Source organism: Austrofundulus limnaeus, unplaced genomic scaffold, assembly GCF_001266775.1.
Source record: "Austrofundulus limnaeus strain Quisiro unplaced genomic scaffold, Austrofundulus_limnaeus-1.0 Scaffold1198, whole genome shotgun sequence".
Classification (NCBI taxonomy): Eukaryota; Metazoa; Chordata; class Actinopteri; order Cyprinodontiformes; family Rivulidae; genus Austrofundulus; species Austrofundulus limnaeus.
The window spans coordinates 2,645-26,415 of NW_013953600.1; the positions used below are offsets into that span (position 1 = coordinate 2,645).

Sequence of the window (23,771 nt, forward strand, 5' to 3'; positions counted from 1 at the left end):
CAAGGGCAGCCACATGTTGCTGGAGTTACTATCTGCTTGGTAAAAATGAACGAAATGCAAAAGGCAGTTTTGGTTTTCCCTGTGTGTGTGTGTGTGTGTGTGTGTGTGTGTGTGTGTGTGTGAGGGGTACATGTGGTTCTGAGTAGCCTTCAAGGGCAGCCACATGTTGCTGGAGTTACTATCTGCTTGGTAAAAATGAACGAAATGCAAAAGGCAGTTTTGGTTTTCCCTGTGTGTGTGTGTGTGTGTGTGTGTGTGTGTGTGTAGCGAGTGACATCCAGCTCCTGTGTCATTTTGTCTGACTAAACCAGAGGAAAATAATATCTGCAGACTTAATGACAACTTTGTTTTCTAACCCTTCAAACTAAAATGACTGACAGGATGAGATCCTTCAGGTGGAAGTTCCTCCATCAGCAACCAGCAGAGACACAAACAGGTCAGAACCAGTTAGACAAAAAAGGGATTTTTATGTTGTTATCATGGATGAAGTTCTGGGGGCTGATCGGACCCTGTGTGGCTAAAACATTCAAGTTTGTCACCAACATGAGCACTAAAATGAGCTRAACGGAGGTTAAAACATGCACAACAGAAGCTGCAAATGCACAGAAAAGAGGCTAAAATAAGCAGAACACAAGCTGAAATCTAAAACCAGCAAAACAGTGACGAAAAGCAACATTAAATCTAAAACTATAACGTGATAAAATTAGAAAAGCACAGCTAAAATTAACAAATAAGATGTTAAAACTAAAATGTGTAAAACAGAAGCTAAAACAAGCAACATAGAGGCTAAAATAAGCAAAAAAAAATGCTAAAACTAGCAAAATATGCTCAAATTATCAAAAAGAAAAAATAAGTAGGTCCTCTGGATGGGTTCTTCTTTAGTGAAACGTTTYRTCTCTSCTCCAAAAGACGTCTTCAGTCTGAGTCTTCTTTTGCATGTGACTAACCTGTTTGTCCATGTGGAGGCAGTGCTTATAAGGCTGAGTTCACCTGAAACTCCTCAGACTGAAGACGTCTCTTGGAGGAGAGACGAAACGTTTCACTAAAGAAGAACCCATCCAGAGGACCTACTTATTTTTTCTTTTTGATTTTTTCTACCTGGATTACTGAGATGCATCAGGACATAAGCTCAAATTAGCTAAAGAGTTGCTAAAACAAGCAAAAATAAAGGCAAAAATTTGCTAAAACATGTTAAAATGACCAAGAATCAATTCTAAAACAAGCACAAAATAGGCTAAAACAAGCAACGAGACCTAAATGAGCAGAGCACAAGCTTAAAACTAAAAGGAGCAAAACAGTAGCTGAAATCTAACAGGTGAGAAAATGACCAAAGCATTAGCTAAATGGCAAAATGAGAAAAGTAGCCTAAGCTTAGCTGTAGCTAAATTTAGCAGAACACAAGCTAAAAGTGATGAAACAGTAACAAAAACCCTAAAGTAGCACAAAACTAAAGAGCAAAAGCTGAAGCAGTTTGACAAGAAACAAGGTTTTTAATGGAAATGAAAAAAATCTCATTGTCTTCTTTTGGAAATACAACTTTTATACTTTTAAAGTATGAAAAAACACAAAAGTCAGAGAACATAATTGTCAGGACAAATATTTTAATAGATAAAAGAGTAAAATTACACAGACTGTGCAGAAGAAGCTTTATTCGATAAAAACACATAAAACAATCGTTTGGAACTGAAACAGTTCTGTCTTTAACTGGACCTTCATCGACCTGTTCCTCTTCCTCCGACTCTTCATCCATCAGTGACAGGACAAAGGAGAAACACGTCGAGTGTTTATGTTAAAGTTAATATTTGTGCCTGAGCTGAAGGTGATTAGTGGGCAGGAAGTGAAATGTTTTTTTTTCTCCTCTCTCTCTTTTATCTGTTTGATCCAGTGAATGATTCACCTGAGGAAGAGTTTAATCATGAGGGTTTCTTTAACCTGTGTGACAGCTCACAGGGCCGAGGCACAGGTGTGTGTGTGCTCTGAGGGGAAAGGCACAGGTGTGTGTGCTCTGAGGGGAAAGGCACAGGTGTGTGTGCTCTGAGGGGAAAGGCATGGAAGTGTGAAGAATTAGGGTTCTGTTTATGTTCAGGGTCCTGGTCCAAGTCCGGTTGTAGTTTTATAAAAGTCAAACTTGTGCCCTCACTTTCTGCTGTTAGTTTTATTGCTTTTTGCCAAAAGATGTTTTTGCTCACGTGTCTGTTAGCAAAATATTTCACAAACCACTGAATTTAGTTTTAATAAATTGTGACTGCATGTTTTTTTTTTTTTGGTCAGGTAATGTTTGTTTTAATGGTTTGCTTTCATGTCTTCAGTTTTTATCGTAGATCTCAGAGACCGAGCTGCTACGCCTCACTCAAACTGACCACTGCAGTCAGGTGGTGAAAAGTTACTGCTGCACCTGTCGGTTATGTTTCGTCGTCAGTCTGTGGCAGAAAAAAAGTATTAAAAATCTTCTTCTGTGGGTGATGACATCATCAGCCCTGCTACCTCTCAGATTATGGTTCTGTCTGAGGAGAGAGGGAGCTGGATGGAGTGAAGCTTTGATCAGTTCAAACATGATGAAGGTACAATGAGGAGAGATGAGAACAAGATTATAAACAGAAATAAAAGAAAAGGCGAAGTAAGGAAAGGAAAGCAAAAAATTGAGATAACCGGAAAGGAAAAGAGAAGGAAGTAGAGGAAAGGAAAAGAGAAGGAAAGGAAAGGAAAAGAGAAGGAAAGGAAAAGAGAAGGGAAGGAAAAGAGAAGGGAAGAAAAGGAAGGAAAGGAAAAGAGAAGGAAAGGAAAGGAAAAGAGAAGGGAAGGAAAGGAAAAGAGAAGGAAAGGGAAGGAAAAGAGAAGGAAAGGAAAAGAGAAGGAAAAGGAAGGAAAAGAGAAGGAAAGGAAGGAAAGGAAAAGAGAAGGGAAGGAAAGGAAAAGAGAAGAGAAGGAAGGAAAGGAAAAGAGAAGGAAAGGAAAAGAGAAGGAAGGAAAAGAAAAGAGAAGAGAAGGAAGGAAAAGAGAAAGAAAGGAAAGAGAAGAGAAGGAAAAGAGAAAGGAAGGAAAGGAAAAGAGAAGGAAAGGGAAGGAAAAGAGAAGGGAAGGAAAAGAGAAGAGAAGGAAAGGAAGGAAAGGAAAAGAGAAGAGAAGGAAAAGAGAAAGAAAGGAAAGGAAAAGAGAAAGAAAGGAAAGGAAAAGAGAAGGAAAGGAAAAGAGAAGGGAAGGAAGGAAAGGAAAAGAGAAGGAAAGGAAGGAAAGGAAAAGAGAAGGGAAGGAAAAGAGAAGGAAGGAAAGGAAAAGAGAAGAGAAGGAAGGAAAGGAAAAGAGAAGGAAAGGAAAAGAGAAGGAAAGGAAAAGAGAAGGAAGGAAAAGAATAGAGAAGAGAAGGAAGGAAAAGAGAAGGAAAGGAAGGAAAGGAAAAGAGAAGGAAAGGAAGGAAAAGAGAAGGAAAAGAAAAGAGAAGAGAAGGAAGGAAAAGAGAAGGAAAGGAAAAGAGAAGGAAAGGAAGGAAAAGAGAAGGAAAAGAAAAGAGAAGGAAGGAAAGGAAAAGAGAAGGAAAGGAAAGGAGTTCATGGAGTTCTACAGATTTTTATCACGTTTCAGGATGATGTTTGATTCTGGAGGCTGTAAAACAACCTGAGCAGGACAGAGGAGGAGGATTGGACGTGGAGGAAGGAGTGCAGGTGTAAAAGATAAGGACCATCAGARGTGGGGGGGAGTCTGGGTCTGGACTCCTCACTGAGGAATGATGTGATAGAGATCTGGCAGCAGGAACATCTGGACCGAGCCTGAACAATGACTGGATCTGGCTGAGATGGACTGATAACACCCCCCACCCCACCCCTCCAGGTCCGAGTCTGCACCCCGACCAACAAAGACCGACCCTGTCTGAGGACTGGACCGGGTCACCAGTAATAAAGCAGCTCCTGACGGGAGGAAGCAGGTCAGACAGGAGCTCCTGTGTTCGTGGTGCTGAGTGACCCTCGGCCTCATCAGAACCACCAGAACCACCAGAACCCAGGACATTCCTCYGAGACCCCCTCCTTCCATGAATGTGACCCTGAGCGGTCCTTTTTTAAAAAACATTTATGCTTTTATTTTAAACTTTAACATCCATAAAAAAACATAGTAAGAGAAAAACTAACAAAGTTAAAACTGTTTTCATCAAATCAGAGTAAAAGTTGAAGAGGACTCTCAGCTACTACCACACCACACTTCAGCTCAGTGTTAAGCTATTTGAAAAGAGGGAGGACACTTTGTGATCATAAAGTCCTTAAAGCTGAAGAATCTCCAGATGGAGCTGAAGGCGAGGACTTTACGCCTCATGAATGTCAGCAGCTCTGATTAAAAACCGTCCTGCTCGGAGAATTAAAACAAAAACATCTGCCTTGGCCTTTCACACTCATTTATCAGATGAACTGTTTGTGTAACGTTGTTTTATTCTCTGAGTGTGTGTGTGTGTGTGAGGCAGAGATGAGATGAATGTAATTAAGTTTTTTCTTTTTCTTTTTTTTGTTTTAATTAGACGCTGTTCTTTTCTGGGAAGCCTGTGGCGGCGCTGGGTGGAGCCTGAGTGGAGACAGGAGGTTTGTGGTCGGCCTGATGGAGCGAGGTAATGGAAACCGGGTGTTCGCTGTACACACAGACACACACAGACACACACAAAAATCTATAGGCACAGCCCTAACAATACTAACATCTGTCACATACAATTCTGTGCAAAAGTCTTGACTTGTCCCCCACGTCTTTGAAGACATATTTCCTGTAATCTCTAATAATTGATAATTAAATGTTTTTCTCTGTCAGTTCAGAAAATATCACCAACAACTGGATATTAATGAAACTGTCATGATGTAATGGAAAGGCGTCCACTGCGGTGGGCACAGCTAACCAAAAAGTTAGCTTCCCTAACCACTAATCTGCTAAACAGGAAGCTAAGCTATGCTAATGCTAAACCGCTAAACACAAAGAAGAGTTAGAGGAAGCTAATGCTAACAGTGAATTACTAACAATTAGCGACGAATGATGACTGGTGGGACTGACGCAAAAAATGTTGATAGTTTGAATTTMTGGGGTTAATTTGAAATTGACCGATACAAACCAGAGTTACTCATAGCCTTGTCTAGCTAGTTTAACCTTTCCTGATATAAGCATTTCTTTGATCGAGTTTTAGTTTTGTTCCAATTTAGTCAAAATAGAAACAAATATTTTATATACACTCACCGGCCACTTTATTAGGTACACCATGCTAGTAACGGGTTGGACCCCCTTTTGCCTTCAGAACTGCCTCAATTCTTCGTGGCATAGATTCAACAAGGTGCTGGAAGCATTCCTCAGAGATTTTGGTCCATATTGACATGATGGCATCACACAGTTGCCGCAGATTTGTCGGCTGCACATCCATGATGCGAATCTCCCGTTCCACCACATCCCAAAGATGCTCTATTGGATTGAGATCTGGTGACTGTGGAGGCCATTTGAGTACAGTGAACTCATTGTCATGTTCAAGAAACCAGTCTGAGATGATTCCAGCTTTATGACATGGCGCATTATCCTGCTGAAAGTAGCCATCAGATGTTGGGTACATTGTGGTCATAAAGGGATGGACATGGTCAGCAACAATACTCAGGTAGGCTGTGGCGTTGCAACGATGCTCAATTGGTACCAAGGGGCCCAAAGAGTGCCAAGAAAAGATTCCCCACACCATGACACCACCACCASCAGCCTGAACCGTTGATACAAGGCAGGATGGATCCATGCTTTCATGTTGTTGACGCCAAATTCTGACCCTACCATCCGAATGTCGCAGCAGAAATCGAGACTCATCAGACCAAGCAACGTTTTTCCAATCTTCTCTTGTCCAATTTCGATGAGCTTGTTCAAATTGTAGCCTCAGTTTCCTGTTCTTAGCTGAAAGGAGTGGCACCCGGTGTGGTCTTCTGCTGCTGAAGCCCATCTGCCTCAAAGTTCAACGTACTGTGCGTTCAGAGATGCTCTTCTGCCTACCTTGGTTGTAACGGGTGATTATTTGAGTCACTGTTGCCTTTCTATCAGCTCGAACCAGTCTGCCCATTCTCCTCTGACCTCTGGCATCAACAAGGCATTTCCGCCCACAGGACTGCCGCTCACTGGATGTTTTTTCTTTTTCGGACCATTCTCTGTAAACCCTAGAGATGGTTGTGCGTGAAAATCCCAGTAGATCAGCAGTTTCTGAAATACTCAGACCAGCCCTTCTGGCACCAACAACCATGCCACGTTCAAAGGCACTCAAATCACGTTTCTTCCCCATACTGATGCTCGGTTTGAACTGCAGGAGATTGTCTTGACCATGTCTACATGCCTAAATGCACTGAGTTGCCGCCATGTGATTGGCTGATTAGAAATTAAGTGTTAACGAGCAGTTGGACAGGTGTACCTAATAAAGTGGCCGGTGAGTGTAGTCTCTTCTTGTTTTAATTATTTAAATATTGTTAAATGTAGATTTTTTTTATTGAATTCATGATAAAAAGCATTAAAATAAAAGTTTTACACTTGTGAATTTTTTAGGAGTTTAAATTTCCCATATTATTTAGCAAAAAAAAAAAGCTAATAGTTAAGAATAATAACATGAAGAACGCTAGTCCCAACTTATTATTCAGCCATTTTTAGACATACAAAGCTGAATATTAGCATAAAAATAGCCAAAAACAATCTTTATAAATACTAAATGCCAATAAAAATTCAAGGACTAACTTTAAAAGCCTATAATGCTGTCACTTAAAAACTTAAGATTAAATTTGTAGTAGAGTAGTAAAAAACGGTCACATGTTGATTAACGATGCTAAGCTAACCACAGATGTCAATGCTGAAAGAAGGGCTATAATTTAGCCGTGTTTGAAACAGACAACTAAAAAAATTTAGTACAGTATCAGAGAATACAAAATACAAGAGCCACACCCACTTGGCATGCATTTGAGGGTGGCCAATCAGGTGCAAGGGGTGGAACTTGCCACTCCCGCCGCCCCTCTGGCTCCGCCCCTGATGTCGCCCATTGAGTTTTAAATTAAAATGATCTTATAATGAAAAAGAAGCTGCTGTTTAGTCAAACCTTGTAAGATCTCATATTCTGAGATCCTGAAAGGTGTCAGTGCTTGTGTTGAGTACGACTCTCAGCCACCAAATCAAACTTTAGATCAAAACCTTTAATTTATAAACATTTTAATTTATAAACATTTTATTGTCGTCTCACTGGAGGCAAAGCAGTCAAGTTAATCTGCTTCTCACAGCGCAGCAATCTGAAATATGAACCCTCTAAATAGTGATGATGTGTTCATTTGCATGCACAAACATGCACAACGCCTCATGCATACATAAAACCAGATAAGGACTCTCTCTCTGTCTCACACACACACACACACACACACACACACACACAGGCTGCCTGTCATTCACACAAGAATGTACTCGAGTGCACAGAACTCATTACAGATGCAAACATGCAAACCTATAAACACTCCGGGGTAAAAGCGCGCGCGCGCGCGCGCACACACACACACACACACTGCATGCCAGTTTTAAACAAAGATGTTTCTGAGGTTGCTTAGCTCTGACGGCCACCTTGTCTGGAGTTAAATCTAAAGATAATCAGAGAGTAGATATTTTGCTAACAGCAGATATTTTGCTAACAGACACACCACGCTCTGAGCATGGCTCTGTGATGTATGTAAACGTATGGAAGCTGCTGAGGGTGCCCACGTTTCATTTCACACCTCCACCATCAGCATCCTGACAGAAAACTCCTCCCTGCCGCAGCTCCAGGGCTCTCAGTGGTTCTGTTTGGTTCTGGACCACGGACYGGAGCGGGTCCAGCCGGGCAGAGACCGGTCAGTGGCTTTGAACAGGGCACCATCTAGTGTCGCCTGCAGAGAAGTTTCCTCTTCTTTCTTTAAAGAGGGAAGATAAATGTTGGGTGTGTGTCAGCTGGTTTCATCGAGCTGAAAGTGTATTTGTTTTTTTTTTTCTTCACAAGACAACCGGGCCAGAGATTCTGAGACCGAGGGATCACGACTTTAACAGAAGAAACTTTTCAAATAAACCTAAAGAAAGTTTCAACATTGATTTGCTCCATAAAGGAGGAATAATAATGTTAAATAAAACGACTGAAATGTTTATCAAATCCTGGTTGATTATGTGTATTTTTCTGTCTGTTAGTAAAATATCTAGTAACTATCCTTTCATCCATTTTCTTCCGCCTATCCGGGGTCGGGTCGCGGGGGCAGCAGCTTCAGAAGGGAGGCCCAGACCTCCCTCTCCCCAGCCACTTCTTCCAGCTCCTCCGGGGGAACTCCAAGGCGTTCCCAGGCCAGCTGAGAGACATAGTCCCTCCAGCGTGTCCTGGGTCTTCCTCGGGGCCTCCTCCCGGTGGGACGTGCCCGGAATACCTCACCAGGGAGGCGTCCAGGAGGCATCCTTACCAGATGCCCGAGCCACCTCAGCTGGCTCCTCTCGACGTGGAGGAGCAGCGGCTCTACTCTGAGTCCCTCCCGGATGACCGAGCTTCTCACCCTATCTCTAAGGGAGAGYCCAGCCACCCTGCGGAGGAAACHCATTTCGGCCGCTTGTATCCGGGACCTCGTTCTTTCGGTCATGACCCAAAGCTCATGACCATAGATGAGGGTAGGAATGTAGATCGACCGGTAAATCGAGAGCTTCACTTTCTGACTCTCTCTTCACCACGACGGACCGGTACAACACCCGCTTTACAGCAGACGCTGCGCCAATCCGCCTGTCGATCTCCCGCTCCCTTCTTCCCCCATTCGTGAACAAGATCCCCAGATGCTTAAACTCCTCCACTTGAGACGGGGCGACCCCCCTGACCCGGAGAATGCACTCTACCCTTTTCTAGTTATTAAAATCCATTCTAGTAACTAGTGAATGGATTTTAATAACTCAGTGAGTAATAATCAGCTGCACGGCTACAACAGATTAAGTGTTGGAGAAAATCCAATTAAAGATGGCYGCCACAGCTAATCGATCTTAGCGAACACCAACTCAAATAAACTCGGCTGTGGACCGACGCTTTGTCTGAGAACTTCCTCGTTTTGTTCTCGCTGCTTCTGAGTGAAGTTTGGTGACGCTCGATTATTTTATGATAAATTGGTCTGCCGTAGATGGACAAGGGAACAGAGACAGAGCTGGAGTCTATTTTTAAAAAGCCAATCCTGGTCCTCTAGGGCCACCATCCTACCTGTTCTAGAGGTTCCTCTGCTCCAACACACCTGACTTGTATAAACGAGTGATTGTTTTCTGCAGAACTTGAAGAGGTGATTCWGTCACTGGATCAGGTGTGTTGGAGCAGGGGAACAAATAAGTCAGAAGGATCTGGTTTATTGAAGGTATCATGGGACCAGAGTCTATTCTCAATGCGGGGCTTTAAGCTCCGCCCACTCTACCTGCACACGACCATGACATGAACTTTCTTGTTTAAAAAAGTCAAAGCTAAATGTTAGAAAAATAAAAAATCTGAAAACAACAAGGAGAAAACTACATGAAACATCAGATTGTTTTTTAAACAAAGTACTTTCTGTTTGCTCACATGAAGGGGGCGGGACTAAAAATGTGTTGACTTCTGGGTAGGATGCTGTAGATCCGTGGTGTCCAGTCCTGGTCCTCGAGGGCCACCGTCCTGCAGGTTTTAGTTGTTTCKCTGCTCTTCAAGCCTGTTAATCACCCATTCATTCACATAAGGAGAGTCAAAGCATCTAAAACAAGAAAGGGCAACTGGTGGCCTGCGGGCCATTTGTGGCCCACAGGTTACTTATGTCCGGTCAACCAATGAGCTGCTTAGAGAGCTTTTATAAGTTAAAAAAAGTTTTAATCTCTGTTCAGTTTCAAGGCTTTTTCTTCAGTTACAAAAATTATAAAAACAAATATTTTAGAAATTTTGCATCATTTATATGATTTTTACCCAGTTTGTCACAAAACGTGCACATTTTTAGCTAAATTTGGTGCAGTACAAGTGAAACAGGAAGTGATGTCAAAGGGGAACTCTTTAAAAAAAGGGTAACTTCCTGGTCTTTGTAAATCTGACTCTTTCTGATAATGACTCAAAATAATCTACAGAAACATCCGATTCTTTGCAGTCGGTTGTTAGCCGTTGTAGCAACCCATTCAGGCATTCCCCTTTGACATCACTTCCTGTTTCTGGTCATGCGAATATCTCAGCAACCGTTCACTTCAGTGTCGTGAATTTTTGTTTGCAATTCATCATGAATGTTATCTTTCCAAATATGCACTCAAAAAATATCACTTAAATTTAATGCCACGAGCACTTTAATATGTCGTCACTGCGAGTTGCACAAAGCTAAATATGAGGTTTACTGAAGTCGCAAGTATTGTTGCACTTCAGCTCTCTAAAGTATGGTGTTTATTTTTATTTGCTTTAAGTGTTTTCTATTAAAATTAAATGAGTACAATTGCTATACTTAAGAATTAAATATTTTAAGTTACTTCACTGTATGTTGGTTTAATAAGTATATTTATAAATATACACAATTTTTAAATGATGGTTTTATTACATTTGTGTAAGTGTGCAGCGATGTGGCCCTCTGTGTCAACATTCACGGCCCCGCCATCATTTACGTTGTCACCCCTGATCTGAAACCTGTAGGATAGCGGCMCTCGAGGACCAGACAAAACCAGAGACCGGATCGAACTCCACAAACCGACGTACATTAGTCTCAAATGAAAACGAAACTAGACACATTTTTTTAAACAGCTTCTTATCAGGCTTTCCATAAAAACAGAACTTTTCAACAACAATAAAACACAGCAAATGGTGTTTATTGTCAAAGTGTAGGAGTAGGACAATGTTATATGTGCATAAGTCATTATTGTGAACTCTAGTTGTGCAACAAACTAAGCTACAGTATATACAGACACCTATCATTTACCTGTTGATGGCCGGATGACAGTTATACTGTATAACAGTAAATCTAGTGGCCGGTTCGCTTGGGGCAGGACGGTCTCTAAAGACCATCCGTCAGAGGCCCAAGACTTTGGTTATCATCTGCGTGGAAATGGTGACTCTTTACTTTTACAGTGTAATATCAATCAATACAACTAAACATCCATTAAAAACATCCACATGAATATAGTCAACAAATGTTACGCAGAAGATCTCGCCCCTCTCCTCCGACACGTTTCTCTTCCTGCTCTCTTTTATCTCCATAAAATCCATTAAAGGTTAAACAAACATTTAAATGTTACAGATCTCATTAAAGTAAAAGAAAATAATGTTATGAGAACCCTCCATCTAGATATGGACAATACTTTGTGAAAAATATATGTATAGTATAGTGAACTAAACATTTACATGACTTTACAGGTTGAAAGGAAACATTGCTCTGACATAACTCTTTATAATAATAATAATAATAATAATGATAATAATAATAATAATAATAATACAGCCTCACAGTCTGTATGAACATGCTATGATCTCGTTACTCACGTCTACCTCTGTCTGTGTGGCGCCGGGCCCCCCGCGGCCCGCCACACCCTCGTGTCAGTGTGTACTTGTGGGTTTTTAGGTGTGCGCGGATGTCAGTGTGAGTCGGAGGGGGGTGGGGCTCAGCAGTCCCCCGAGTTGTGCGAGTGCGGCCCGGTCTCCAGCTTCCAGTCTCTCTGGTCGGCGGCGTCGGCCTGCGCGTGCTGGGAGGCGGCGGGCGACAGCGCCATCTGTCTGCGGGGGTTGGCGCTGTGCATGGTGTTCCAGTGGCGCTTCAGGTCCGACGCCTTGATGAAGGCCTTGTCACAGGAGCCGCAGTTGAAGGGCCGCTCGCCCCGGTGCTGCCGCTCGTGGTCCTTCAGGTGGGACTTGTGCTTGAAGGCCTTTTCGCACATCTGGCAGGCGAAGGGCCGCTCGTTGCTGTGCACGCGCTCGTGCCGCTTCAGGTCGGGGCCCCGGATGAAGGCCTTGCCGCACACCACGCAGCGGTGCGGCTTGAAGCCCGAGTGGATCTTCAGGTGCTCCTTGAGGTGGGCGGCGGTGGTGAAGGCTTTGGGGCAGTGCTCGCAGCCGTACGGGCGGTTGGCCGTGAGCAGGCGCTCCTTTTTGGCGTTGTGGTCCAGGGGTTTGGCCCCCGCCGTCGGGCAGGAGCCGTGGTCGCGGTGGCCGTAGAGCAGGTACTCCAGCTTCATGTCGCTGGAGGCGGCCGAGGCCCAGCTGTGGGCGTGGGGGTCTTTACCCATGCTGGTGTTGTAATTGTGCGGCTGGGACACGTGGGAGCCGCCGGGCCCGATCCCGTCCATCCCCTGGTCGTAGAAGCTGTTCTTCCTCACCTCCTCCATGGCCAGCTCCTTCAGGATGGCGTCCTGCGCTCTCATCCCGTGGTCGTCCGGCGCCTGGTTCTCCCGCGTCTTCATGTTGGTCAGCTCGCGCTTCTGGGTGCACAGGTTGTCCAGGAAGTTGATGCCGAGGATCTGACCGGACGACATCATCATGTTGATGTCCTTCTTCCTCACGGCCAGCCGGGCCGTGTACATGTAGTTGAGCACCTCCTCGAAGATGTCGGAGCGGATGAAGTCCAGCTCCACGATGGAGTTGTCCTCGTCGCTCTGCTTCTTGAAGAGCTTCTTGAAGTAGTTGCTGCAGGCGGCCAGCACGCAGCGGTGAGCCCTGAACTCGATGTTCTCCACCACCACCACCACGTCGCAGTGCTCGCCCTCCATCCTCTGCTGGTTGAGCATCTTCAGGAAGGTGGCTTTGTGGTCGTAGTCGATGTATCTCAGTAAATCAGACATGTTGCAGGTCAAACGGTTGCAACCTGCAGAGGACAGACAGACGAGTCAAATGTTTTGATTTCCACAGGATGATGGACGCTGCACAGCTGAGGGGAGGAGCTTTAACTGCACACAACTCAACATAAAACAGCAAAACACACAAAAAAATCAACCAAACCTGCAACTAAAAGTGTTTGTTTACAAATGTGCATGAGTAAAAAAAAAAAAAACGGAGGAAAAAAAAAAACTACGACAGGAGGCCCGAGTCGAGCCTCAGAACGCAAATAAAAATAAAAACACAAACAGGAACAAACAGACGCACTTTTCTTGCCGTAAATAACACACTTTCGGCGCAGCGTTTACGTGTCAGTCGCGCTGCTTGAAGAAAAAGATCACCTTAGCGAGAAATATTTCACATTTCACTGCGCCCAGCCATTTTGGTCAGAAGCAAGCCTCCGCGGGTTTGTTTCTTGCAGCCTGAAAAGTCGGTTCGCGAACCGAACCGAACCAAGACGGTTTCGAAAGGTTTTTTTTTCCCGGGTCGCCCGAACACAGCGAGTCGGAATAGAAGAGTTAGTACCTAAAGCCTGAACCCGAATCCCTGTCTTGTCACGCAAGGCGGTCGACGACGATCCAGATCCAGAGCTGTCGTTTTTCCTCTTCCTCCTCTTGTTGTGACTGAGCGGTTCCAAAGGAAACGCCACTTCGCTCTGCTGCCACCTACTGCGCCGGAGAAGGAACTGCAGCCAAGATCGTCTAATCACAAGCTGATGAGTCACTCCAATTAACATTTTTATCTTTAAAATTTATGACATTGAAAATGCCACGAATCTCAAACCAGTGTTGAAATATAATTCCATAAAACACAAGAAATTAGTTTTATTTTATTTTAATCTTCAATTTAACTGAATATATTYATAAAAACAACAAAAGTAAATCAATTATTGAATGAAAAAGCTGCAGAAAAAATAAATCTTGTGTCAACCCCTTATTTAAAAACACAACTTAGACTTGAACAAACTCCATTTTAGTTGTTTTTCTTAAAGAAAACATAACAATATTACAAAAGCTTTATAAAATTGTATTTTGAGTAGCCAAATCATTAAGGTGTATTCACCAGAGGTGTACAGTATTTTTATTTGTTACAGTAATTTTTTGAGGTTTTGTAATTTTACTAAGTATTTTTACCGTAACTTTTACCTTTATTTTGTTATATTCAAACCATAAAAATTATACTTATTTCTTCACCTAGTTACATGTTACAAATTTAAATATGACCGGAATGCATCATGAAAGGAGTTGTTTGTGTAAAAGTACTTTTACTTTTCCAATCATTGTGAGCAGTTTTCTTATCAGTGAAACAAATGTTTTACCAAAGTTATTTTCTGTTAAGGTATTCTCACTTTTACTTAGTTATATCTTCCAAGAACTTTATATATCTTTGGTGTTAACAGTACTTTTATATTCCCAAAAAATATTTTATAACCAAAAATAAAAGCCACTAAACACGCTTTTCTAAACTGATGAAATAAAAAATATACTGTTTATGTCATATGGAAGTGTAGATTTTATATTACAGTAAATCCATTTAGTTAGGTTGTCTACATATTTATGATGTACTGGTTAAACTTTAAACTACTGGCTTAAATTACCTTTGGAATTTCAGATTAGTATTTCCAACAAATCAATGCTTAAACACAATGCTTTGCTTGTTCTTGTGCAGATTAATCTGACCCCTCTCAGTCCTGAGGGTTGTTATTGTCTGCCTTTGCTTCTGGTGAACTTTGAATAACACAACCGACGAGCATATTACTAGTTTCTTAGACAGTTAAAAGCTATTCAAATAATACTTAACACCTGAAATCGATAAAAAATTACTCTTTGACTGCAGAAACTCGATGACAAGTTATATATGTTTTATAAACACGTCAACAGAAACGGAGTGATACCTCTTTTCTTCTTCTCTTCGGCACGCATTTACGTCCCTCAGAGGGGCGGGGCTTCCGAGGCCCTCAGGCTCGTCCTGTCATGGGTTCTCCAGCTCATTTAGGTGTTTAAAGCATTTTTATGACATTATTAAACCACACGCTTCACTCTGCTGATTCTACTWGTTTCTATTTATGTGTTTATTAGTAATTAATAACCTAAAATCAACTTCTATGCCTTAAGAAGTGACTAAATTTGAGAGTGAAATCACAAACTTGTGCAACAGAGAAGTATTTGTACTGTAGTCACTTTATTATTTGTAGAGGAAAACAGCAAATTAAGATAAAAGCATTTGCCACCACTTTGTGGGAAACATGGCCGAACACGAGGCAGGTACATTTGAAGTGATGAGGGAGACGAACAGCCGACACGTGGGGCTGGCTTTGGATCTTGTTTGGGGGGCAGAACCCGGCAGTCGGAGCCCTTTGCCTCACAGTCGCACAAAACGTGGGACTTGTGCTGCAGCCGATCTTCAACCCTGGGAGAACATTCAAAGCCTGCGCAGGCACATAAATTAAACATCTGTTTATTGATTTTTCGGCTTTCAGCCAGAACAGACCATGACAGTGGCTGTGAGCGACCGATGACAAACAAGAACAAAAACGCTGAAATTACAGTAAAAACTGAAATGAATGCAATTCAGACACACATGACACGAATCAATCTTAACAGATCGGGAGGCATTTGTCCCCAGGAAGCTTTGTTATGTACAGTGCTGAGGTGCAGGTATCTGTAGTGGCACACCTGATGGAAAAATCATTAGGCTGTTGAAAGGAGTGAAGCAATGCTTGTGTTTGCAGACGAGGTYGGCACTTCTACAGCGAGGTTACATAGTGTTGGCTCTCTAACATACACAGCCTACAGCAATTACAAGTTTCTGGAGTGATGGCTTCTTTATCTCATAAATAAAAACGTTGCTACAATAATTATTTTTCAGTAATCATAAAAACGCGTCCAAGTCATATAAGGCAGTGAAAGCAAACGGTTTGCTTTGCTGCACGCAGGGACTGGGCGTGCAGACGGATCGAGACTTAAAAACAACAACAAAAAAAAAATTAGACAGTTTTCTGCATTTTCTTCTCATTTGGTGGATAATTCAGCTTTGCGTCCTTCTCATGCAGAATGCATTTATTGGTGTTGCGGGAGATGTTTGTGAGTGTAGCAGCGAGCTGCAGCGTTTGGAGCGCGGGGCTTCCCCCTCGGAGTCCCGACGTAGAGTTAAGTGTGTTGGAGCTTCTGGGAGGTTTGGGTGGAAAACAGCCCCTCCGTGTTATTCCTGGAAGARCAGATGAGTCACAAATGAGATGTTTAATTAACATCCGAGGCTTTTCCCGCCACAGCAAACAGAACAACAAGCCTTAAGAAAGATCACTACGTTTTACCCACGCCTAACGGAACACAGGGAGCACAGAGCTAAAAGGTGAAAACAGAGTGAGCGCCATTTTTTATCCTTCAACTTTAAAATGAGCTAACATGCTTTATTCTGCAAAATGTTTTAAAAGGATTGTGATTTTTTTAAACGAGCCTGTTCTGGATGTAAACAAAAGGACTWGAGCAGTAAACAATCACAATCCATACGTGTCGCAATCTGAGCTTGTGCACGTTGGAGGATAAGAGTCACGTCTTTATTGCTTTTAAAACCTTTAAATCTCCTGAATCTATAAAGACTCCAGAGATTGTAGTCCGCAGTGATAAGCTGGGGATGCTGTAGCTCTTCCTTCGCAGGAAAACAACATATTTTGAGTTTTAAAAAATGAAACAAAACATCTAAAAATCTCCTGCATGGCTCTGAGGTGACTGGAAGAACTGAACTGTTTGTTTGTTTATTAAATTAAAAGTATTTATTCAACCCCCTAGAACGTTTAATTCTCAGGCAATTTATTTTTTTTTCAAACTCAAATTAAACAAAGATAAAAATGTTGCCTTGAAMGTGAAWAAGTAATTAAATAAATAAACCAGGTAATACAGGAAGCAGCAGCGTTCAAAATACATCAGAAACTCACCTAAATGAGCAAATTTCATGAGATTCCACGTTTTATGCTGGATTATTTTGGGTTAATTCTGTGACTCCGTCTGCAATTTCTGMATTAGGGAAATCATAGAGCCCTACATATCTCAGTTCTATTTTTATTTATTTTTTTACACACCTGGGATGTTTTTTTCACGTAACCCCTGTTAATCTGCTCACCCCCAGTTGGGAATCACTGCTGTAGGGGAGAGCTGCCTTTTTGTTTAACCTCAGTTTTCTCCTGTTTATGTGCTTTTTAAGKAAGGTTATTGTAAAACTGTATATATTAATTTTATTGGGGTTAGGTAAGTTTATATTGATCTTTTTCTTTCAGGGTTGTTTTGTTTGTTATTTTGGCCTGAGCTCTCCCTGAAGTCATTTAATAAGTCTGAATAGACAGGAAACTTAAAACATGGCAGAAAATAAACACWTTTAATGCCATTTTTAACTCCTCCTTCATTGTACAGATTTATGTTAGTCCCTTTAATCTCCTGGACCAAACCAGGGGACGGAACAATGTCAAAGATCTGAAAAAATCCTTTCGCGGATCGTCTACTGCAGCCGCTCCAAAAGTTGGGGTCGGAGGACAAAACAGTCAAGTTTTGCGTTGTTTCCAGAAAAAAATTTAAAATGACAAATAACTGCTAATTAGATCGTTTTTGGTCATAATTGTTATGAGAAATGAAATGTTGTCAATTAAAAACAGTTCAATAGTGAGTTTTGTWGTTCTAARAATGATWTTTACATACTTTARATATWGYTAGCACAAAAAGTAAGTAAATGTGTGTTTAGTAGATTATTTCTTCGTACAAAGCTTCTTGGTAATAAATCTTTTAGCAGAACCTGATCGACAGGAGCTGGAGCTACCAGAAGATTAAAACTACTAGAGAAGATTTGGCAAATGTTTCAYGTGCACAACCCACATACTCAGCTCTGCTGCTCATCCCACAAATGCATGATCCTTACAAATGTGGTGCCATTTTAAAGAGAAATGAACAGGCTTTACAGCGGTGTAACATTTCTTGCCGAGAAGCATTGTTACAACAAAGAAATAATCTACCAAACACACATTTCCTTACTTTTTTGTGCTAAGTTTATAACTGTGGTCAAATGTTTCTGATATTATTGTGTCTTTGTGACAGATTGCTGCTAATGATCTTATGTGTAGAATCATAAAACAAAGGAATAATAAATGACTTTAAAYGCCTACTTGTTGCTTATAAAGAAACCAAAGCCATGTGGGGAATAGGGGTGTAAGAAAATATCGATACACTGAAATATCGCGATATTTCATTTCCCGATACTGTATCGATATTCTAAAGCCCTGTATCGATTTTTAATTAAGKTTTAAAATGTCAACCTTTTTGCCAACCGTTCATTTTTATGTTGTAGTTCAGCCTCTGACCACTAGTTGGCAGCAGTGAGCCAGCCATTTGGCTCCTCTACTTCTTGAGCGCCAGAGAATAAGGGTAGCATTAGCATTGTAGGAGACAATGTAAGCATTGTAAGTAAACATTAGCTTTTTTTTCAGTAAGAGGTTTTTAATAGAATTTTTGGACAAAAAAATATCGCAATATATCTCAATATATCGCCTTGCTTACAGTATCGCAATATATCGGGATATATCGTATCGTGACCCCTCTGTTATGATATGTATTGTATCGCCAAATTCTTGCCAATACACAGCCCAAGTGGGGAAACTTTAGGATGAGTTGTAAACGTTAGAATAAAGCATGACGTTAGCTCACTCTGTTTGGCACCTGGCTGTGGGGGGATTTCTCAGAATAAGGCTCTGTTGTTGTAAATAAAGCAGCTAAACGTTTCTTATTCTGACCCCAATACTGTGTGTGTGTGTGTGTGTGTGTCTGAGCAGGAAAACAGACAAGCCTTTGAGAAACCAGAGAGAAAATATTTAGTAGGGTGTTAATAGTGCTATTCAAACACAGCTATTAAACATCACACACACACACACAAGTGACAGTGAGGCTGCAGGAACAAAGCCAAGCATTCCCATCTGGTGAGTCAAGCAAGCTAACTCATGCACGCTCGCTCATCCCCAGCTCGGCTCCTCGGGATCATCACACACTGAAGAAATGAAGCTGCCGAGCCAAAAAGGTGAAGTGGGAGCGAACGAGACAACCAGCAGCTTTCAAACTTAGAAAACGCTCAAACCACGATGTTATTAAAGAAAAAAAAAAAACAAGCTTCGGGTGAAATGAAATGACAAGTTCCTTCAAGCAGCTTCACACGAGCTGAAATCCTCTCARCGCTGACAGACGACAAGCTGAAACACATCTGTGGAGTTTACAGAAACAAAGCAAACGAGGACTGCTGACCTATTTTATTTCTCCACTCAAAACACGAGAAGGAAACCGATTAACTGCAGGGAGACGTTTGACAAACTTGTTCTGGAAACTCAGATCTTTATTTTTCTGAGGCTTTTTTTTTGTTGGTTTAACTAGATGAACCCACTTTAAATAACACTATTTTTAAAACTTTTTTTCTGCATCAGCCAAATGAGCCGAAATGAGCGAGTTTATTTAAATGGGTTTAAGCCACACGCTTCTTAACGTTAAAAACAGACTGAAGCTCCTCTGCGTACACAAAAGATCAGATTTCAGTCCATGCGGGTGTGTTTGCAGAAGCCAGTTCAGCCGGATTTTATTCTCATCACTGCAGGTTTTTTTTTAATGTGGACAAAAAAATTATTGAAAAAAAAAAGTTTTCATAGAATATTTTAAATTGTCCATTTAGCCCTGGTTTAGTAGTCTCATGTAGAGAGAACTGTAACAAAAATACGTTGTGTGTTGTTATGAACTGACACTATGATCCGGTCGGGCTAATAGCAGGCCTGTTCCCTGCCAGGATGAGTGAAGCTGAAACAACCACAGCACCATGCACAAGCTGCGACAGAGAAGCAGGGCCGACCTGAACCAAAACAAAAAGCATCCCAGACTAAAGYGGACAGGAGATGGGGACTGGGACTGGTTTTCTTACCTGGGTCAATCCTCACCCTCCTCTGGTGTGATCTCTGTCTCTTTATGTACGACTACTTTGGTCACTGACATGTCAGGATGCTGCTCTTTAGCCTCCTTTATGGCCTGAGCCAGGGCCTAAAATATGAGGGGGGTGCAGTGCCAGGAGGGACCACCGGGGGGAGACAGAGAACGGGGGGAGAGCGGGGGATCGTGAGTCAGAATGCCAAGAAGCCACCTAGTCACATTTTGTTATAGTTCCAGTATTTTTATACGTCCATCAGGAGGCTGCTCGCAAACTTAAAGCCTCAAAGAGTCGATGAGGTCACAACACTTAAAAAATCAATCAAATCAGACGAGGAAGAAATGTAAAGACCTCATCGTGGTCGATGTCTGCGTCTCCTGTGATGACGATCCTCTTCTCGATTCTCGTTTCTGAGATTCCTCCTTTCACCATCTGAGCGACAGAAAAACACAAACTTAATCACAACAAAACTGACATGTTTACTAAAAAAACAAACAGAAATATTTAAATTCACGTTAGCTGACTTCTCTAAAACCAGTGTTTGATGTTTTGGAACCGTTTCCAGCTGAAACTGATTCTGTGCTGGAGCCGAACCAAACGCTGCTGCAGTTTGAGCTCTGCCAGCACAAAGACAAAGAGGCGAGCAGACACAACACATGAACCCTGACCTTTGTGATGTGTGTGGTCGTGGTGGTGCTGGTGGTTTCCGAGGTGATGGTCTGAGCGCTCAGCAGCACCCCGGGGTCTGCGTCACCGTTGGTGTCAACCTGTCAAAAATACCACATGTGGATAAAATCAGAGGAACGCTTTTCACAGCTGAATGTTTAACTGCAGCTCACCTGATGTGTTATTAGTGATTTCATTTAACAAAACTGCTTATTAAGATGGTTTTTTGCACCTAATTCTATTTTTTTGCAAAAAAAATTAAGACCTCATTAAAGTAAAAACTCTATATCTTGTAATAGTGTGAATGCTACTGACATCATTTTTTCTTCTGTACATTTTTCAGCTTCAAACTCGTAACACTTTTTTTTTTGCTATTTCAACAATTCATATTTTAAAACGTTCAGCTCACTCATGTGAGGGGTGCTATGACTTTTGGTATTTCAGCTATTTATACATTTTCAGCTATTTCACTTTTTCGGCCATTTTTGTCCCATTGAAACTGAATGGGGCCATTTTCACCATCCTTAAAACCTTCAAAAGGTTTCTAAATATTTACAAAACCTTACACATTTTGTTTTGGTTCTGCTCTTTTTCACTTTCTTGTGCTAATTTTCGCTACTTTTTGCAAATTGTAGCTTTTTTCTTCTATTTCAGCTAAAATTCTGCTTCTTTCTGTTATTCTTCTGCTTTTTCCTACTTTTTTCTTCTACTTTGTGCTACTTGTGCAGCTTATAGATGATCTTATCTATATTCAGCTATTTTCTGCAATTTTAGCTAAACTTCAGCTGCTATTAGCTAAAGTTAGCTATTTTAAGCTAAACACACAGTTTTTGTAGCTATTACAACTTAATTCTGCAAAATTCAGCAAACATGCTCCTTATGCTAATTAAAAAATTTCCAGCTACATTTTGGCTGTTTTACTGAAAATTTCAGCTGTTTTGACTATTTTACTACAATTTCTCTAGTTATGGTTTGATACGTCCACTAATCGATGACAAATGTTTGCTTTTTGTTTCACACTCCATCATCAAACTGATCTTTTTTCTCTCATTTAATGGAGATTTTAATAAAACCTCCTTTTTGACCCTGAAGGGGAGAAGTATTCAAGGAAGGAGTATTACAGAAACCTCTAAAACAATGTTCATGTCTAAAAAGATGATTAAGTCAAATTATTGAGAAAATATATCATTTGTGGTGTCTAGTGGAATTTTTTWAAATTTTTATTTTGCTGTAAATAGTAGGCGCTGTGTATTGGCAAGAATTTGGCGATACGATACATATCATGACAGAGGGGTCACGATACGATATATCCCGATATATTTCGATACTGTAAACAAGGCGATATATTGCGATATTTTTGGTCCAAAAATTCTATTAAATAAAAACCTCTTACTGGAAAAAAATCAAAACAAAACAAAACAAAAAACCAAAATTCATTGTCTCAGAAAATTTTATTACATAGACATACTTTTGATACATTTAGCTGTGTTCTGCTTTGTATGTGTTTTATTTTATTTGTTTCATATTTCATCCATGTTTTCAATTATTAGACTAAATTTGCCAATAAATAGTTTGAAAATATATTTTTTGCAGCTTTTAGTTTTTAATATTAATTTACARTTTGGTCACCCAACACTTAACAATAGCGTTTATGTTGTCATAAAGTTCAGTAAACAGATGATATGAAGCTGCTGCACAGAGTTTCTGGGATCAGCTGACCTGCATCCAGAACATTATAACTGTGGGTCGAACAGCAGGGCAGGTCCTGAAGAAAACCAGTTAAGAAATTGAGAAGCTAAACGAGTTAAACCGTTTTTGAAGTGAACACAGCAGGATAAAGTATATGGACTTTGATGCGTTCATCAGCTGGACATTAGCTATGTTTACATGCACAAAATTTTTTAATCAGATTGAAATGTATTCAGATTAAATAATCTGAATGTACTGCATGGACACAATCCGATCATGAAAAGTGTTTACATGCACCAGAGTTTTATTCAGAATAAAAGTCCAGACATGCGCAGCGTTGTAAACTTTCAGCTCTACTTCAGTGTTACAAACGTAAACAAAGCTCCTCTGTGCGCTCCGTACGGACCCGTGTCAGCTTTTAATAACAGTAGAGACGCCGTTACTCCTCGGTTGAGCTGCAGCCTGCAGATGAAGCAATACGTGCTTTTTATTTTTATTTTTTGCGAAGCAACGTCTGCTGTTTGCCTCCTTTTTCATCTGTTAAGAGAGAGAGGAGGAAAAGTTCTGTGCGGTGCAGCGCAGCTGGAGCTCTGCTGTCCCACCGGGTGGATGAAAGTCAGCAGGCATGCACACAGGTCAGTTTTCTACAATCAGAATAAGATGATCCGATTAAGTGTTTATATGGCGCAATTTTATTCCGAACGGCTGTTTAACACGATTACTTTTGTCCATGTAAACGTAGCTATTGAGAGCAACATTATGTCACGGGGAGAGTGCCGAGCTCGCTCGAGGTGATAGACGCATGCGCTATATGCGTAACGTGAAAGCTGACTACAGTTGGAAAAAAGAGCGCACAAGACACTTAATTTGACTTAAAATACAGACATTCTGACAAATAAGTAACCTTACCTCAACTTAGAAGGCAGAGGATGTTGGTCTTTTCTGCTCAGATTCAGCTATCGGAGCATGAAGCTAATGTTTACTTACAATGCTAATGCTCTCTTACTCTCTGGCGCTCAAGAAGTAGAGGAGCCAAATGGCTGGCTCACTGCTGAAGAGGCTGAACTACAACATAAAAATGAATGGCTGGCAGGAAAGTAGACACCCCTGTGGGTAAAAACAAACCACTTTGGTCAAAACTTAAAGGTCAGCTTGTCATCACACATCAAGTTCGTTTCTTAGCTGGAATTGATGTCACAGCTGCACAGTTCCATGGAGATGGAATTGATCCAAATATGCAAATTAAGTGATGATCCTAATATGCAAATTAGGTGATGACCCTAATATGCAAATTAGGTGGGGTGATGGTTGCATCACCTAATTTACATATTTACATCATCACCTAATTTGCATATTTGGATCAGTTCTATCTCCATTGCTCAGATTGTGTTCATTTCGTTCTAACTGTCGTACTGAACAGACCGTTTTTTTGAGAACGAATAATTGTTAGAGAATTTGTTAAAATGTCTTTTCCAAGACACCCAAATCAGAGAAGAGGTTGGAACCAGGGCTCGCTTTACCAGGAGAACGAGCATTTGAAAGCCTTGCTCAGCAATGAACGGGCTAAATGGTTCCATGAACATGCCATGGCTGCCGAGCTGAGGCAGGAACTGGAAAACACTAATGCCCAACTGGAAAAGCAGAAGTCTCTGAAAGAAGTTTTTATCAAGAAGGAGAAAGAGGT

At 41.3% G+C, this 23,771-nt stretch overlaps 2 protein-coding genes across 19 annotated transcripts in view; both read right to left on the reverse strand.

Annotated features, from left to right (window-relative positions):
• Positions 1-10,776: 10,776 nt before the first annotated feature.
• LOC106534524 (zinc finger and BTB domain-containing protein 14) lies at positions 10,777-13,423 on the reverse strand. Of its 3 annotated transcripts, none has more exons than XM_014031179.1 (2): positions 13,319-13,423; positions 10,777-12,782 (listed from the first exon to the last, which is right to left on the reverse strand). In XM_014031179.1, the coding sequence occupies exon 2, from the start codon at positions 12,757-12,759 to the stop codon at positions 11,587-11,589; it is 1,173 nt and encodes a 390-aa protein (XP_013886633.1). In that variant the 5' UTR covers positions 12,760-12,782; positions 13,319-13,423; the 3' UTR covers positions 10,777-11,586. The 3 variants fall into 3 exon arrangements, with proteins under 3 accessions (XP_013886633.1, XP_013886635.1, XP_013886634.1); XM_014031181.1 differs by lacking the exon at positions 13,319-13,423 and adding an exon at positions 13,135-13,312; XM_014031180.1 differs by lacking the exon at positions 13,319-13,423 and adding an exon at positions 13,061-13,153.
• A 1,532-nt stretch (positions 13,424-14,955) lies between these two features.
• LOC106534525 (protein 4.1) overlaps positions 14,956-23,771 on the reverse strand; it is a 38,361-nt gene continuing 29,545 nt past the window's right edge. For 15 of the 16 annotated variants that reach the window (XM_014031183.1, XM_014031185.1, XM_014031182.1 and 12 more), the window contains 4 exons: positions 20,401-20,499; positions 20,084-20,164; positions 19,730-19,845; positions 14,956-16,000 (listed from right to left, as the gene is read on the reverse strand). In XM_014031183.1, coding sequence (XP_013886637.1) covers positions 19,735-19,845; positions 20,084-20,164; positions 20,401-20,499 — 291 coding nt within the window. In that variant the 3' untranslated portion in view covers positions 14,956-16,000; positions 19,730-19,734. The remainder of the gene's footprint in view (positions 16,001-19,729; positions 19,846-20,083; positions 20,165-20,400; positions 20,500-23,771) is intronic. The other variant, XM_014031189.1, reaches the window with a different exon arrangement.